The sequence below is a fragment of the Pyrus communis genome, chromosome 1, assembly GCF_963583255.1.
Source record: "Pyrus communis chromosome 1, drPyrComm1.1, whole genome shotgun sequence".
NCBI classification, from domain to species: domain Eukaryota; kingdom Viridiplantae; phylum Streptophyta; class Magnoliopsida; order Rosales; family Rosaceae; genus Pyrus; species Pyrus communis.
In genome coordinates this window covers 40,951,260-40,969,743 of record NC_084803.1, presented here as the reverse complement: position 1 = coordinate 40,969,743, position 18,484 = coordinate 40,951,260, and the positions used below count along the sequence as shown (strand labels likewise).

General features: G+C 36.2%; 2 protein-coding genes across 2 annotated transcripts in view; one reads left to right on the top strand and one right to left on the bottom strand.

Moving 5' to 3' along the window:
• The window catches only part of LOC137718012 (sulfate transporter 1.2-like), a 10,297-nt gene extending 7,692 nt beyond the window's left edge, over nt 1–2,605 (top strand). The window contains exon 11 of the mRNA XM_068457543.1: nt 2,397–2,605. Coding sequence (XP_068313644.1) covers nt 2,397–2,443 — 47 coding nt within the window. The 3' untranslated portion in view covers nt 2,444–2,605. The remainder of the gene's footprint in view (nt 1–2,396) is intronic.
• Nucleotides 2,606–8,247: 5,642 nt separating this feature from the next.
• LOC137734968 (non-specific lipid transfer protein GPI-anchored 31-like) lies at nt 8,248–9,986 on the bottom strand. Its single transcript, XM_068474314.1, has 3 exons — nt 9,457–9,986; nt 9,313–9,339; nt 8,248–8,710 (listed from the first exon to the last, which is right to left on the bottom strand). The coding sequence occupies exons 1-3, from the start codon at nt 9,797–9,799 to the stop codon at nt 8,511–8,513; spliced, it is 570 nt and encodes a 189-aa protein (XP_068330415.1). The 5' UTR covers nt 9,800–9,986; the 3' UTR covers nt 8,248–8,510.
• Between the last annotated feature and the right edge of the window lie 8,498 nt (nt 9,987–18,484).

Here is an 18,484-nt window from a genome sequence, read left to right as displayed (position 1 = left end):
CACACTCTTAAAGAAAGCTCACAAAACAAACTAATTAGCAAAGCTTTTCTTATTTAGCTCTAGGCTTTGTTTTTCCTTGGATGATGTACAATGCTTGAGGACTTGGCTATTTATAGCAAACCAAATGAAAGCTACACCACACACTTACTTCACCTACAACATCCACCTACTTCACCTACAACCTCCACTTACTTCACCAACCTCACACACTTACTTCACCAACCTCACACACTTACTTCACCTACAACATCCACCTACTTCACCTACAATTGACATTGATTCTCAACAGACGTCTGGCAAAAGATCAGTTCTGATACTATGATTCCTCTTCACTTTTCTTACTTGTTTAGTACTAATTGGAGACTCAAGACATCAACATCTACAGATAAAATTAGAAATTATGACTTCTTTCGGTCCACGCTCACGAGTATGTCAAATAATTGAATGATCTAAAAGATAACAATCTAACACCGCATAAAGATGATTTTATAGTGCTAGAAATTATGATAGGAAAAACAATATGAAGATAACAAAATCGTGAAAATCCTCAAAACTTTAAAATTTGAATTTAACATAAGTTACAAAGGAATTTGGCTTAAAAACCATAAATTATTGAATAGCAATGTGCTGCAGTCTGGATGTTGTTCTCTTGGAAATTGCAGGTCATGGGCCTAAGTCGTAGCACGGAGCCCAGATCTGTGCCAAGTGGAGTTTGTAGTCGTATTTGTGCTTGTCGAGCCGATCTTCGATATAGTCTACCATATGTGTCTAGGGGTTGGGGATGTGCGTGAAGAGCTAAGGAAAAGAGATTCTTATTTTTTTACGAGAAATCGTGACTACTTATAAGGCACAATGCACATTCTTTTACGTGTGTGTGGGACGGATCCGTGACACCATATTTTTTACACAATATTTGACACAAGTTTTAAACCATTAGAATATGATTATCTTACTATTAATGGTTAAGATTTAGTCTGATAACTAATTAATTATTAATACTTTTTTTTTTTAACTTATATACAAAATAACAATTAAATGCACAATAATCAATCAAGCCTTGTATGGTGCAAATTTCAAAAGTTAATCAAGTAAGAAAACTCTCGATGGCTCTCCTTCTCCAGTTTTTGTTCACCATTGCAGGCCAAGGAAGAGCATCCCCACGTAGGCACTCCTTCGTATTGGATTTTCAGAGATGGAACAACTATGCAGTTTCTTTTGCAGTAGATGAGCCTGGAAGATCTTTTCCAGTAAGGTTACTGGAGTTCATGCCAACACAAGGAAGCAAGGGATGAGAAGGTTCAAATGGTTGTGGCATGTTTGGGTTCCAGTAAGGTTGCTAGATGAGTTCGCAACTATAAACAACAGAACACGAGATTTGAGTGATGCCATTTTGATTACGCGATTAAATGACATTCCTATCAAATGCAGAATTCACTACCCCAAAAACGCCTCAATGGAATACAAATCCCATACGATTTTCCAGAATTCAGAAGACGCGGTCTTAAGATTCATGAATGAGCCCATTTAATTATCTTACCAGATACAAGAGCTGGATTCGGGAAATTTTGGAGATGTTAAAAGAAGACGCAAACAAACAGAATAGGAAGCTACAAGAACGTATTTTCAAAATGGCAGCCTAATGTGACTAATTGATCAGGCAACCAAATCCCAAATGACCAAAATTGCTGGTTGCTCATGGGAAAGCAAAAGAAAAGAAAGAAATGGAAAGTTAATGGGATTGGGAGAGAGAATCAGAGTCAAAATTAAAAAAATGTTTCATATTTTTATTTCTAATGTATGTTTTTATTAAAAAAAAATCAAATTAATTGTCTTATAAGGTTAAATCTTAACCATTAATAATAGATAATCTAATGGCTTAAAACTTTTGTCAAATCTTGTGTAAAACTGTGTTCTAAATTTGATGTTATGTAAAGCCAACTCACTCAATACATTTTACATTGAATTGTAAATCTAAAGAATATTAACAATATAAAATAAGAAAAAATAAGAAAAAAATAAATTCGTAAAGAAGTAGATCGGCCCCATAATTTTACAGGCTCAATTTGATCAAGAATATTAAGCAAGTACAGAATTGGTCCAAGAATTTATTAAAAAGGAAATAAGTGAATGAATGAAATTATGAAATGAGGAGATAGAGTAACTAGTCAATGGTTTGATATATCGTGAGCTCTCCTCATTCTGCTGGCCCATGACCCTTCCTTTTGTGACCTTCTCTTCAACTCAAGAATTTGTTGACTCCATCTGTTTTGTGCACCTTGATTATTTCTGACAGAATTATCCATACTGTAGGTGAAGGTGGTCCTCCTACTACAACTATTGTTACAATAATCTTTCAAACCCAACTCGTAATCATATTCATCGCGCAACAGAGGATCCGATAGCGTCTTGTAAGCCTCGTTCAGTTGCACAAATCGCTCGGTGAAAATATTAGAATTCTGTTGATCATGACATACATCTGGATGATAGCGAAGCGCCATGCTTCTATAAGCTCGCTTGATCTCGTCTTTGCTCGTGTTAGTATTCGGACTCAAACTAAGTAGCTTGTAGAAATTGGAACGAGTAGCACTACCGCTCTCGTAACTATCCGTGGATCTGCATGTAATTTTAGTGGCTTTGCGTGCATGACAATTTAGAAAAGAAGGTTTAGGTTTAGCAGCTGCAGCACTGGTACTAGGGTTTATGCAGCTTGAAGAAGTCAGCAGAGAGGTGTTCATGGCTATGTGAATGTTCTGCAAAATGCATGGGAAAGAGTTATGCGGACTGAGGCTAATATATACAAGGAACATATCCGATCCTTGTATAATATTTAATTATATATCATAATCCAACCACTAAGAAAGGGTTAAGGAAGGTGTGAAAGAAAGACAAGGTTAGGGAAAGAAGGTAATAAATTATTACTAGGCGGCGGTGAATTCTAAACACAACGCGTTTTCATCATAATAACCATCGAGCCACTTTGTTAGCGTTGAGATTATGATGATGATATAAATTAGTGTACTTGGTCAGCGTTGAATCATAAACTGTCGTCTTGTCTTGCACAATGTTTTCTGCATTTGGAGAAGGATTTGTATTCATGAATACACCACTATGGTAGAGTTCCGTATTGTAATATAAAAAATATGTGTGAGTTTATTTTTCTGTACTCTCATATTATTAGAATGTCATCATGACATGGTGTATTCGTAATATATAAGTGTTAAAGAATAGAGTTTCATATTGAAAATATAGCAAAATAATATACAGTTTATATGTGAGACGTCCACTTCTAACATCACCAAGTACTTTTGTAATCACCTATTTATATGCTGTTAAGTTGGGACAATATCGATGATATTGGTGGTGAACCATGTGGATTAAAAAGATTTGATAACAAGTTGTTATACCGATTGAAAAGTAACTTATATGAAATAGATTTACTGTCGCGTGATCTTTCGATTAATAATACGTTATCATATGAAAAAAAAAAACCTTGTATTTAACAATATATTAGTGGATAAAGAATGTTACGGAACGGTAAAAGCGTTCCCTATAAATATTTCTCCTAATTTTAATAAGAAAAATTCCATGGTCTACTGTACTGACCAAAAAGAATCGCTCGGCCGAAAGCAGAATACAGCGGAAGCCGCTTTGGTTTCTACGAAAAAAGAAAAAGGAGTACTTTGAGGGGGATTTTTTGGTTTTCTAAAGTCCTCGCGCATGGAAAAGAATCCTTGCCGGATTCTTGTCTGAACGATCTTTGGGATGTTGTGATTGTGATGTTCATCATACATTGTGCGTGATTATAAATTATTTCAAATTTTAAATTTTAAAATTAAATATAAATAGTACTTAACGAAAATTGATCACACGATGTACAATGAACAATCACGATCACGAAATTTCTAGAATCCCTATAAAAAGATCCGGCAAGGATCCTTTCTCGCGCATAACCGACTTCTATTATTGATGATATCGATGTTTTACTGTGGTAATATGTTGATGTCCTTTCCTTTTCTTTCACAACTTCTAACTGGGGAATCAGGTAGCCGATGAGTCTGCTAAACTAGTCGTTGAGGATGCATATCTAACGCCGGAGAATAAAGGGACTTTATATGAGCTAATTAACGATGCAGTACTGAGACAAATATCTTTAATCTATTGTTAATTAGGATAAAAATGATTGATATATTCTTAATATTGTAAATAAAAATTTTTGATAAATCTCCTAATATTGTAAATTTTGATTTAGAATAAATCCCCCAAAGAAGTTGCCGGTTCCACTCCTCTTATAAATAATGCCTAATTGGATTATTAGTCTTTATGGTGATAAAGTAGTTTGAAGATAGCCCTTGTGGTAAAAAAAAAAAAAAAAAATTAGGATTTAAACCGTTGTGGTTAAGTCTATTAGGATTAACCCAAAATTGAAAATTCCGTCAACTTTTCGTTAATTATTAGCACGTGAACCACATATATTAGGCTAAAACGAAACTCTCCGCTAATTGTTGGCAAGTGGAGTTACATGTGAGGATAACTTTATTATTTTAGTCTCACATATGAGCCTTTATGTGCTAACAATTAACGGAAAGTTGACGAAACTTTCAATTTTGGGCCTAAATCCTAATTGACTTCACAACATGAACTTAAATTCTAATTTGTTTACCGAGGTTATCTTTCAACTACTCATTCACCACGGAAACCAATAACCCAATTAAGCCTATAGGTAATGTATAGTTGTTAATCCTCAAAGAGGGGCCTTAGGAGAAGGCCCACAAGTGTTAGATAAGTGAGATACTAGGCCCACAGGCCAGCCCAAAAGATTTAGCAGACAGAGTGCTATCTCAATGGTAAATGACGAGCATTACCTATGACCGCTAATTATCACAGATTGTCTACCAACTAGAAGGAACTAGCACTGAACTTAAAGTACTTTTTGACTGCTCAATCCAGTTAGCAGAACGAGCACTGGACTTAAGGTACTTTTTGACTGCTCAATCCAGTTAGCAGACTTGGCAACTTTCTGGTACGGTGCTTCAAGGATAGGTATGTCAAAACATCAACTCCAAACCACTTGTCAACCTTAAACAAGGAAGTCTATAAAATGATACAGATGCTATCACACACAGTGCTCGATTTAAGTGTTTTCTAACCACCCATGAATGAGCAATGCACTCGAGGGTGTCAACGAGAGAAACCAAGCAAGTAGCCCTGCGTGGATGTCACTTCTCATCCATGTGTCGGTTGGGCAATGGAGAAGTAGCATCTATACCAAGTCTACTTGCACAACCCATTTACCAATGGAGTGGTGAGAGACTTGGCCCAAGACTTTTTGTGTTCACTGAGCTTGTATAAAGGAGACGAGTGCTCTTTAGAAAGGTTCAGATCCACAAGGATAGAATTGGATTACTTTGTGTTGAGAGTTATTGTAATTCGCAGTAAATATATATCAGATTACTCCAGTGGACACAACTCATTCTTACGGGTGAACCACTTAAATTTTGTTGTTTTCATATCAGTTTGGTCCCTAAAACCCCCAATGGTTGACTATACTGGTCTGTTGACCTCCCAATTTTGAGTGTTTACGATGTACAAGTGGTTAAGTTACAAACAACATATATAATATCTATATTGATTAGTAGTGACCTATTATACCGCTTATGAAATCTCCGCAATGAAAGTTTACTTTTAAATAAAATAATGATATTGATATTGATTAGTAGTGATCGTTAGACTGTTACAGGCCCGGCCATGTCCAAACTACAAATATCCTCTTCCTTCATTATCAGATTGAGCTCCTCTCTCACTTTTGTCGCCCTTCTCGAATCAGTTTCTTTTGACAAAAGAAACTCGAGACCAAATTTGACTCTAGGCCCATAGTGGCTCCACCAGTGGCCTAGTTTAGAGTTAGTGTTTATAAAGTATCTGTCATCCAATAAAATTTCTGCTAGAATGCAGCCCCTCTTTTCCGCACCAACCGGCAGACCCCTCCTCCCCCTTTCAAAACCTACCACTGCCCCTCCCTCCCCACCCTTTCTGCACAACATATATCCTTATTCAGTCATCCTCTACTTTTTTACTACTTTAGAATCTAGTCGCCAGCTTTGAGGCTTTGGTATTCACACTATCTTTGCCACCGTCAATGCTAAAATGCGTGTGTAAAAATCACTTCCGATTAATTTGTTAACTAATGTTATTTGGATGCACAATATCATAGGGCACTTTAACACATTCATTCCGGGAGGGATAATGTTAGGAAGACCAAATATTAAGAATAATGTCAAAGAGACTAAAATTTTAGATAAAATTGTGTAAACTAAATGACATGTAAATTGATGATTAGATTATTACTTAATTGATAAACATGCTCATTTCTATTAGGGACACATTGTGGATGCAAATTTTCGTCGTCTTCTCCTTTGACGAAAATGCACCTGCAAAATAATAACATATAAGATTAGGGCCAAAAACCTTACGCGCCCATGATGAATGGGGGGCTTTGGCTAAAGAATCTCCGATATCAAAATTAGAATTCTGAAAAGAATGTGTTTAGAAGTTTGTGAGTAGCAAATGACTTAGTTTTTTAGTGGGAGAATATGGCTATTTATAGGGGAGTGGCCGGCCCTATTTGGAGAATAGTGGCGGGCCATATATGGTGAAATTGTGAGAATAATTACAAGATATTATGTGAAATAATATCTTGCAATTAACATGGTAATTAATCCTAAATTAAATAGGAAATTTGGAAGTTAACTTTTGAATAAGGAGTTGATGAAGAGTGATGAGAGAGATTTGAATAAATATCATTTGATCACCTTTGACTATTTCTTGATTGAGTTGTTATTGTATGTTGCATGCGCGTGAGAATCCCGATGTGCCTTTAGGGTAATTTTGTCATTTTAACCCAAAAATCCACGTGTCACCTTCATAATTTTCTTGATTATTTTTTGCTCCACACACATCATTTAATTTGCAAATTTTGTCTACAAATTTAGTCTTTCTAACATTACCCAATTTTTAAACCAAATTTACAAACCACTAAGAAATAAGCATGTTAATCAATATTTAAGTAATAATCTAATCATCAACCACCACATCATTTCGTTTACAAATGTGGTTTGAAATTTTGACCTCTTAGTATTACCCTTCCACGAGGGGCATTTAATTATTACCTTACAGTAAATGCAATTTACATAAACTAAATCTTTCCAATGCTACAACATTACTAGCTAAGCTAGAACCCTTAATATCTCGGGATGAGGATCATCTTCGGATTCTCTTTGTGGAGATCCTAAGAATCCTCACATTCTTGCCGTTTTTCATGTATCATGCGACCAATTTTTGTTAAGTACTATTTGTATTTAATTTTAAATAAAAATTTTAAATAATTTTAGAGCGCACAATATACGATAAACAGTTAAAATGTAAAGATTTTAAGAATCCCCACAATTTAAATCCGGATGAACCGTAAATCCCATTACTCGTAAGTACGAAAATTATAAAACAATCAACAAACACAACTACCAGCAACTACCAACAATACGCTGGTACCCTCGTTAGCGGACGGTTGTACTCGGGGCCTCCTTTCTCCTCCCCTCTAAAAAGCATGGCACTATCAGTTGTACTCCTGCATCACCTCTTGTACAGCATCATCATACATCTTACATTTACTCTTCCACCGACTCACCCTTGTTTTTCAGGATTTAGACTGTTTTTCAGGATTTCTGGCAAAAGTTAACTTCAGTTTTTTTTTTTTTTTTTAATTTAAGGTATGAAAATGTAATTTATCTTTATTTTTAATAGTATAATTTTTATTGTACTCTACTATGCTCAATCCCGCTCACACACTCTTGTATTTAGTCACTTCTAGAATTTTAATTTATCTATATTTTTCCACATCACTACACTTTATAACTTCGTCACCTTCTTAATGTCGACCAGGATAATTCAATTTCCAAGTCGGGATGTGTCATTTTGGTTCTCCTCTCTAAAATGCATACTACATCATGCATCTTACATTTACTCTCCCACCCTGCTTGGGCGGGGGCATTGCAAACAGAATGATAAGAGGCTGACTTGCTAAAAGCTGTCTTCTTAAGAAGATTGAAACTGGGACACGGTTGTCAGGTGGAACCACAACCTAATGATTCTCAACATCTACAACATCATGCATCTTACATTTACCCTGCACCCTAGGTTGCCCTCTCCTAATGCCGTGTCTGCGCAAAATGCAGCCCAACAACACGAGAAATGTTTCGTTCAAACGTCAAATTCAATAGGTAAGAGCACAAATGTACATAAATACTGAAACAGGATAGAGATTAATACATTAGGAAAACGTCGTCCAACCAACTAAGCGATCGAAACAGGTTTCGAGTAACCCCGAAAACAATGTTAAAACCTAGCTTAGTCACCCCTCAGAATGAACTAACCCCAATGGTAAAATAAACATCACAAGTGCCATATATCACATCATCCCTCTCTACTCACAAAAATGGCACCACCAAACTCGGCTCTCAGAAACAAGGGAATGATGCAATTACAAGACCAACAAGTAGGGATCCAACCGAACTAGCGAGCATAAAAGAACCTGAGCTTCCCTGAGGAGATGCAGCAGGTGTTGTTTGCTCATTCCCTCCAGCAGTCGACGACGCTGGTGCACCACCAATGTCAGAACCTGAAGTTGGAGAAGGTGCCGGCGAGGTAGTTGCTCCACCTATATGCATACAATTCATTAATCTCAAAGGACAAATCCACCAAAAGTTGAAATCAAAACAAGTATACGCACTCGTATAATACACAGTGAATTTGGACACTTCGGAGTTTGCAGTAATATGAATTAATCGAAGTAAAGTAATTTTCGCACACCATTGATCTCCTTGCAATAAAAGAGACAGAAATAAAGAACCATGTGCAGAAATTGCTTTCCTTCATTAAATTATTATTCAAGATTAACACACGCGTTTAATTCTAAACAGTATCCTATGGTGTATGGATCAAGCAAAGTCCAGAAGAAAAAGAATGAGGATCCTTCGTCAGGTACGATTTATATTCAATTTTAAATAAAAAGTTTACAATGATTTCTGAACGCCCAATTCGTTCATAAAGGATCTAGAAATCCTCAAAAAGAATCCGTCGAGGAAAAATGCCCCAAAACAAATCAGCCAAATTAATAAATAATTAAATATAATATAAACTAAATACTTTAAATATTCTTGAGTGCTGTCCAGATTTTGGTATAATTAATAAAATAATTAAACAACAAACAAATAATTAAACAAATAGCAGAGCAGCATTAAGATAATAACAGGAACATACCAGGAGCACCAGCAGGACTGATAGATGCTGAAAAAAACAACAAAACAAATGTTAAAAAAAGGTTTACTCGTCAATCTTAAATCCCAAAAAATCTATAAAAAAAAATAAAAATAGATAAAAAGAGAAGAGAGAAGGAAGACAGACATGCACAGCTGGCGGCAGAAGGAGCGGAGACTTTGCAAGCGGCGGGGAGGGAGGTGGCCTTGGTGATGTTCAAAACGACGCCGAGCTGAGCACTGCTCTTGAAGGCCTCACAGAGGCAGGAAGCGTCGGCTTTGAGCACAGTCTTGAGGCCACTGCAGCAAGTCCCTGCCGGCTTCGTTTCCGTGCTCCCATTCGACACAAACGACAAGCAGTCCGCCATGTTCAAGATCAGGCTCGAGCAGTCCACCGAAGGAGCCGGCGCCGCGCAGTCCCCAAGTCCAAACACCAGCACCGCCATCACCACCACCAGAGTGCTCATCCAAACCCTCGCTGCTGCTCCCATTTTTTTCTTGTGGTATTGTGAAAACTGAAGAATGTAACAAGCAACAGAAGCAGGAAGTGGGTTGGTGAGGGATGGGATTTGGGATTTTGTAGGATTAATATATATAAGGGAGGGGATTAAGTGGCGTAGTGGGAAGGGATGATGGCACCAAGTGAAGAACTCAAACTCCCAACAAAAGATAATGGACTTTATCTCTCATCAAGGTAAAGTAGAGAGTAGAGAGAGAGAGAGAGGACAGTGGGCGCAATCGGTAGTCGGTGCAATGAATGGGTCTATACGTGTATCGCATCGCGTGCTCCTTGTTTCATGCCATTTAAATTTCAAAGGCCTTACTTTCTATTTGAAATGATTTCTACGCCCCTTCTTTTTCTCTTGACCTAAAACAAGTTTCATTTTCTCGGTGATTGTACATGGTCACTTCGAAGGGAAATTTTTAATTGTAACATAAACATAAATAATATATTATATGTTTTAATAGGGATGATGGAAAATTTTATTTTTAAAGCTTTTAATTTTTTAGCACATATATCTCATCATTTGTATAGTGACACGTGATATCATCCCGTGTATCGGCCACAGTGAAAAATCTCTTCCCTTCTAGATTTGACATCAAATTCGACGGAGAGTGCGCGTGGAGAGTATAACAGTAACAGTAAGTTGTTATGATTATTTTTAAAAATTAAAGATTAATTGGTAGTTTTATTATAACAATCTTTTTTTTTTTTTTTTGAGGTGAAAAAAGACTTGCTGAGGTATTTTTATTTTTCACTAAACAGTGAAAATAGTAATGTTTATAAATCTTAGTATATGTTCGATTCTCACTGAATCACGTCTCTCCCAAAATCTAATTATTTAATGGAGAGTGATCATATTCTTCAATCATCATGTGACCAAAGAAACATTTATGTGCCCTTTTCACATTTTTCTCTATTTTCTTGTGGTTCGATTGACTAAAAAAAAATTAAAAAGAAAACTACTATTAACATTCCAAAAATTTTATTTTGCACTCCTCCTAAGTGTATTTTCTTTCTAAATTTAGAAAATTTGGAGTATAAATTGAGAATTTTAGAGTGCTAATAACAATCTTTTGAAAATTTGACAAATTAACTAAAAATAATCGTCAAATATTACTAATTTACTATTACATATTACTAATATTTCATATCATTCAAAAGTGAGATGCTTTAAGCTTGAATTTCGTAGATAACGAGCTCATACAAATTTATTATGATTGATCCATAGCGTGGATGAGCTTAAATTCCTCCTAAACACCTTAATGTAAATATATCCTCTTATTAAAAAGAAAATGAAATTCATCCATCGAATTTTTTCTCACTTATAAATGAAGAATAGTACTACTAAACAATGGTAGTTCAGACAAATTCAGATTAAATATTAATTTAAAAAAAAAATATATATAAGAAAACTATCAATCCTTTCACATTCTATTTGAATAAGCCACAAATTGTGAGCATAGACGTATGTGAACGTTTATATTTTTGTTCTAGTCCACATGATCGACATGCCACCGGTGTAAATGCAAAAAATTGTCGCTGGTCACCGTCATTGTGACCGAATTTCTTTCAACAGCTGGAAAATTTCAAATCATTATTCAATAATTACTTTTTTTTTGTACCGTTAGCAGATTAAATTGTTTAACAGTAACTTAAAAATAAGGATATTGTTATCTACATACCAATTTTATTTTCAAGTATCTCTCTCAATTTTGATAGTCAGATCAAATGAAAAAATTTAACAAAGATGTGTAAGAGATAAAAATAAGTGTGGAATAACACCATCCAAAAATAGTACATGCAACTTTTTCATTTTATTATATATTTTGATGTGTGAGTTAATAGTTTTTTTTTTTTTTAACAAATGATATTATCTACACTAAAAGAAAATAAATGAGCTTAGCCACAAAAGATGAAAAAGAAAGAGGTGTAATATTCACATACCTCATTTTACTTTTCATACACCCTTCTAATGTTCAGCCGTCTGATCGGATAAATTGAAGAAAATCAACAGATAAAAATTAATAAAAAATATATAAAAAGTAAAATAAAATACGTGGATATCACATTAAAAAAAAAAAAAAAAAAATCTGATTTTGAGAAAGGCCACCACGCAAAGCATATAATCTCAAACGTAATATTATTGTCGTCGCATGTTAAGAAAAAGGTCATACGGGTCTCCTCCGTCATTCCACGTTCACAACTCCCATGTGTGGAGAAAGTACCCAATTTAATTTCTCAGAGGGACCACAATTTTAATTTGTCCCCATTGATCGATTAAGCTGGGAATTCTCCAAGGAGAGGTTTCTTCACATGCCCACCAATTTACTTCACCACGATCTAGGTGTTCTAACGGACCACGTGGCAAGCCTCCCACCTTCTTTTACTCACAGGTTTCTTAAAGAAAAGCAATAGGTCATCTTCAACTCAACGAGGATTAGAGAGTTTTCTTTGTCCCTGTAGTCTTTCAAACAATTAATATTTTAATAAACAATGTCAGACCATTTTTCTTACCATATCCAACTGAGGGGCCAGAGGGTCATAAGCTAAATATAGCAATGCGACAAAAATATCATCTTCAACTGAGGAGGCCAAAGGATGATAGGGCCAAACATAATTTATTATTTTAATTGAATTAATATGGTTACTTAAATTAAACTACCTCAATAATTTTACGTTATGGATTGTCAATAATTTTTCAAGATGGAATCTCAATAATTTTATGTCTCGGATTTTGAGTGTCAAGTGTCGATATGTGACTAACTTTGCAGATTTCTTATCGATAAGGAATCTCAATAATTTTACATCTTGGATTTCGAGTGTCATGTGTCGATGTGTGAGTAACTTTGCAGATTTTTACAAATTTTTTGTCGATAAGGAATCTCAATAATTTTTCAGATAGGATTTTGAGTGCCACATGTCAAGATGTAATTGGTTGTGGGAATTTTTGATAGGATTTTTATCTGCGTGACATTTCTTTATCTTCAGCTTCCAATGTCCATAAATATGGTGGATATTGGCCTATAATTCACACACATTTAGCTTTGCCCTCTCCAATATCTCTTTCAATTCAAGTTTGCAATGAATTCCAACTTTGGATCCTCTTCGGGTTCCAACTAGGGGTCTTCTTCCAATTTCGAATTAGAAGATAAATGGGTGCAAATGAGGCAAGAAGATGAGGAATCCGATGAAGAAGATAAAGTATGGCACAATACATCATATATGGTAGCCACGGCTGGGGTCATAGCTTGTCAGGCAACTAAAGAACAACCTTAATGAGGTGGTTCTATTACTAGTCATGGTTACAAGCCACGAAATAGAGAGATGGCGCATCAGAATTTGATGAACAACTACTTTAACCCTAACTCGATGTACAATGAAGAGGATTTCAAAGTCGCTTCCAGATGAGGCGTTCTGTCTTCAAGCATGTACTTCACGATGTCTAACATGACAATCCATACTTTCAACAAAAATTGGACAGAGAAGGCCACCCTAGTTTCTCACCTCATCAGAAGGTTACTATTGCACTCTGTATGCTGGCATATGCCTTCCCAACTGATGCGATGGATGATACATATGGTATGTCTGAGTCTACATACCTTGATACTCTTGCTGAATTCTATCAAACACTTGTTCAGCTTTACAAAGAGGAGTACCTCCATTAACCAAATCAAGCAGATCTAGATCGGTTCCTTCGTAAAGCTGAAGATTGTGGCTTTCCGGGCATGATAGGGTCATTAGATTGCATGCATTGGCAGTGGAAGAACTGTCCCACCGACAAGCAAGGAGGCTTTAGCGGAAGATCGAGAAAGCCAACAATTGTGTTAGAGGTGGTTGCATAATTTGACACATGGATCTGGCATGCTTTCTTTGGAGTCCCAGGATCCCAAAATGATATTACAGTTCTTGGTCATTCACCCATCTTCAATAACTTGACGGAGGGTAAATCACCTCAACTTGACTACTACGTCAACAGGCGTCAATACAACATGGGGTATTACATGGCAGATGACATCTACCCAAAGTGGATGACACTTGTCCAAGCAATTGCAAACCCTATGAATGACGTCGAAAAGTGGTTTACCTTACACCAAGAGGCATACCGGAAAGATGTTGAGAAAGCTTTCGGTATTTTACAAGCACGGTAGAAGATCATCAAGGAACTAGCAAGAGGGTGGAGTCGAGAAAATTTGGACTTCATCATGATATCTTGCATCATATTACATAACATGATTATGGTGGATAAGCCAGATGGGTATATTGATGGAGAGTCTGATGACGACCAACAGGATCCAAATAAGTCAAGAAGGGCTCATGCAAAAATATATGATGGGCCTAATTTGTCTTTAAATCTAAGAACTGGTAATATCTTTTTAAATAAGTACATGAGGCGCCATAGGATGATACGTTCCTGCCCCACAAACAAGTACCTACAATAGGATCTTGTTACACATCTTTGGGCCAAAAGAAGTATAGAGTAGGCGTTTAAGTTTTATGTTGTTAAATGTTTTTTTTAATGTTGTTTAAGTTCCATGTTGTTAAATGTTTTTTTATGTTGTTTAAAATTACTAAATGTTGTTTAATGTTATTTAATGTTGTTTAATGGCTTAGGTAGTTATAGGAAAAAAAAATAGAATTTAAAAAAAAAAATTTAATTTTGTTAAAAAAAAAAAGTTGTAAAAAAAAAAAAATCAAATATAACAACTGGTTGACGTCAGCAAGTAGCCGTTGGATTCAAACTGCTGGACCGCCCTGAGGTTGGCTGGCTGGTTGGGTTTGACAAAACCCGATCCCAATGTCCCCCAGACATTGGGATGGCCACGTGCTGACCGACACTCGAGGGTGACGCAAGCCATTAATGAATGCATATGTTGAGAACATGTAAAACATGCGTATAAATTTCGTTCGAACTACATAAAATAATATACTAATATTCAATTGCCAACAATGATAAAAACAGTGATAGTGCATGACATTTTCAGAGCATACATCTAATTCAAAATACAACGGAAGGTGCTATTACAATGATGTCAAAGCAAAGATGATGACACAATATCACCGGTAGGGGAAAGCCTCATAGTGCTGATCGTAAGCCTTGTTCCTATGTCCTGAGGGGGCGCAAAACAAACATGAGTGGACCAAGTTGATATATATATAAAATACTGAAACAGTTATTAACATATTAACCCCCAAAGTTTTATGAAAACTAATAGCATAATAGGTGACATATTTTGTCGAAAACCCTAACATGCCATAAGACCTTTCATAAAACATATCTCGTATATAATGTGCTAACTAGTGGTATCAGTATTGCCCATACACATAGAACAGGGCCCTACACATGCCCGCTCGAAGGCAATATAAGTATCGTCGTCCATACGTACAGAATAGTGCTCTACACACGCCCGCCCGAAGGCAATATAAGTATCTTCACCCGTTGGCAGAACAGTGACCACTAGATAAGCACAAAACATTGAACATAGTCTTTCCAACATAAATACATATGTCTCAAAACCACTTCGTAGTATATAGTCATCCATCATATATACTACAAAGAGTGTGTAAAAACATGGTCATAAATAGTATATAGTCATCCATCTATATACTACAAAGAATATAAGTTCGATAAAATATGGTATTCCAAAATATTCTCAGTAAGCATGATAATCATAAGGTGTAAATCTTATTGACTCATAAAATGTAATTATTAAATCATGCTTTTCATGTATGCATTTTTACTATTAAAACATGCATTTTAGAATGGGTCCACTCACAAATATTCCTTTGTTGAAGAGCCGTACGAAATAGGCAGGACGGAAACGCCGCTAATAATTACACCTAAGCACATAAAGGGTCCAATTAATAAAACTATACTCAAATGATTCAATTTTGAAAAATGGACGTCATAAACGGATTCAGGACGTCAAAAAACATTAGGGTGAACCTCGGGTACCCCCCACAGCCGCCCCACGCGTCATCACAAGGTGGCGGTTCCGGCTGCCACACACCGGCACCAGCAGGCCAAAGGCCTAGGGTCCAAGGGTCCGGCCTAGGGTTAATTGGGTTAAGGGTTTCTAATGAGCTTGGGCTTGAAAGCCCGGGCCAAGGGTCATTAGGTTTCAAAAAAAAAAAAAAAAAAAATTAATTAAATGGTTTGGGTTTAGGTTTAATGGGCCTAAGGCCCGAGTTTTACACGGCCCAAAGGGCCTGGGTTCATTGGGTTTGGGTTGTTGAATGGTTTCTCACTGAGGAACGAAGGTCGGAGCCTCTTGTGCTCCGGTTAAAACCAAAACACCACCCTACTCTACGATATAGGTACCAAAACGGTGAAAGAGAGAGATTGGTACCTGAGATCTGTTGTGAAAAGGGCCAAAGGTGTGGCCAGACTTAGCTCGAGAGTCACAGGGGTTCATCGGGGTGTCTCTTTGGGTGTGCATGGGTGTCGATCGAGAAGGGGAGAGAAGAGGGTCCGAGAGGGACAGTGAAAATGAGAGAGAATGAGTGAGCTAAAAGAGAGAGTTTGGGGAGAAGAGAGAGAATAAGATAGGTGTGGGTTAAGGCCTGCCACGTGGCAATTAGAGGAAGGGGAAAATCTAAAAAGTAGATCCGGATTGGGTGGAAAGTGAGGGGTAAAAATGAAAATTCATAATTCTAATAAATGAAAATACAATTTATTTAGGGTGGGGTTTAACAGGGTTGGGCCAGCCGGTTGGCCATTTTCTCCTTTTGTGGCCTAGTGGGGCCCACAAGCCCTTTGGCCTAACCGTCGATTGGAGACGGTTTTTGTGTCATTTCGGGTTATTTTTTGCTCTATGACCCTCATACTTGATTGGTTGGAGATGGTCTTAGAGATTATATTTTGTAGACCATATATGAATCATTTATTTAATAGAGTATGAGGGTTTATATATGATTTACAAAATTTAATGTCCCTAGCATCACAATTTTTCAAATTCTGCCCCTTTCGCCACATGACTCAATATGTATATTGTGGATGCAAATTTCGTCTAAGGGTAGTTGACAAAATTACATATATAACAAGTAACATTGTTAGCCTAATTGACAAACACATAAGAAAATAGGAAAGCTTGTCAACCAAAGGGCCTCTAATGCCTAAGTCAGAAAATAAGAGAAGTCCCTGGTGGTAGGGCTTTGGCAAGTGTATGCCCCATAAAGCAGGGCACTCAATAAAGACTTTGAATAGTTGACCTCTGCGGCCTCATTGAGCCAAGAAAGGCACGGTGGCAGGAAAGGGATATCAGGGGCTTGAAGGGCACTTTGATATGTGTATGAGTCCGAAGGCAAGCAGATGCTTAGCCCCTTAAGGTTTGGTGTGGTATGCTCAAAATTTCAATGATAAATCCGTCATGTTAAATTATAAGTTTATATGTCGTTCTTTTATTTGATGTGGTTAATTTATGTCTTCCCTGTATTATAACAATGCATTTGATGAAATAACATTTTTTTTTTTTGTTTTCGAGAAATGCTAAGGAGCGATTTGTTGTATCCAAATCTAATCTCCCAAACCTCTTTTCTTTTTCTTTTTTTTTATTTTAATTTTCTGGTTCTCCAATCTAACTTGCTTTTATGCGTATTAAATGAATAAGCGTATTAAATGAATAACAACGACTCCTGTTTGACCGACTTTTATTTCGGTCCAAACTCAAACTGTCGACAATCGTACAAGACTTTGACTCTGGATCTCGAGTATAATTTGAAAATGAAAAGAGGGAGAGAAACTTATATAAAACGGATCTACGGTTATATAACGTCTTAATTCACTTAAACAATTATATGTATTTTAAAATATACTCAACTATCAAAAATTTTACAAGACTTTGACTTTGAATCTTGACTACTACTTTGAAAAAAGAAAAGAGAGATGGTGAGAACAATTTATATGAAACAAGTTTATTGTTACATACTTTCTTAATGTACTAAAACAATATCGTGTTAAAAAACGTACACATATCAAGGTTTTATTAGAATGGAGCGCCACAGTGGTGCTAAACCTGTTTCATATAAGCTCCATGAGACGGACACTTAATGTTGTTCTGAACATCAAATATGTGTCGCCACTAAATGTATGCACTTACTCAAGAAAAATCGGTGCAGATGGAGATGATGAGTTGTGAAAGAAAGCCAGCAATAGGAGGCAATATCATAGGAAAAAAGGTGTTGCCATTTGCCAAATGATGATCATCATAGGCAGCCGTTGTTTGTAAAGTAGGGCATAAAATCATGAGCTTCCTTCCCTTTTCCTTTTCATCTTTTTGCCTGGCAAGCATGGAGCTTTCCGGCATAATTGCGCTTGATTGAGAGCTCCTAAGTAAACCACCCTACACACTTTTTAATCACAATCATCGCAGTCAATCAAATGTTCAAACTTCAAACAGCCTAGAACCACCAAGAAAGCCCGCTTTTGTACGTTCAACTCCAAATTCAAAGAACCGGTGTAAACAAACTGAAAGCTAAGGAGCCGTTGTAATAATCATTTTATTTTCGATTTTTAATTTATAATTTAAAAAATAAAAATAAAAAATTGAGCTAGTTATCAAACAAGTTTTCAATTCTCAAAATAATGAAAACCAAATATTAACAACCAAAAACTAAAAATTGAACTAAAATAAAATAATTATCAAACAGTCTCTAAATTAACCGAGCCCTAAAA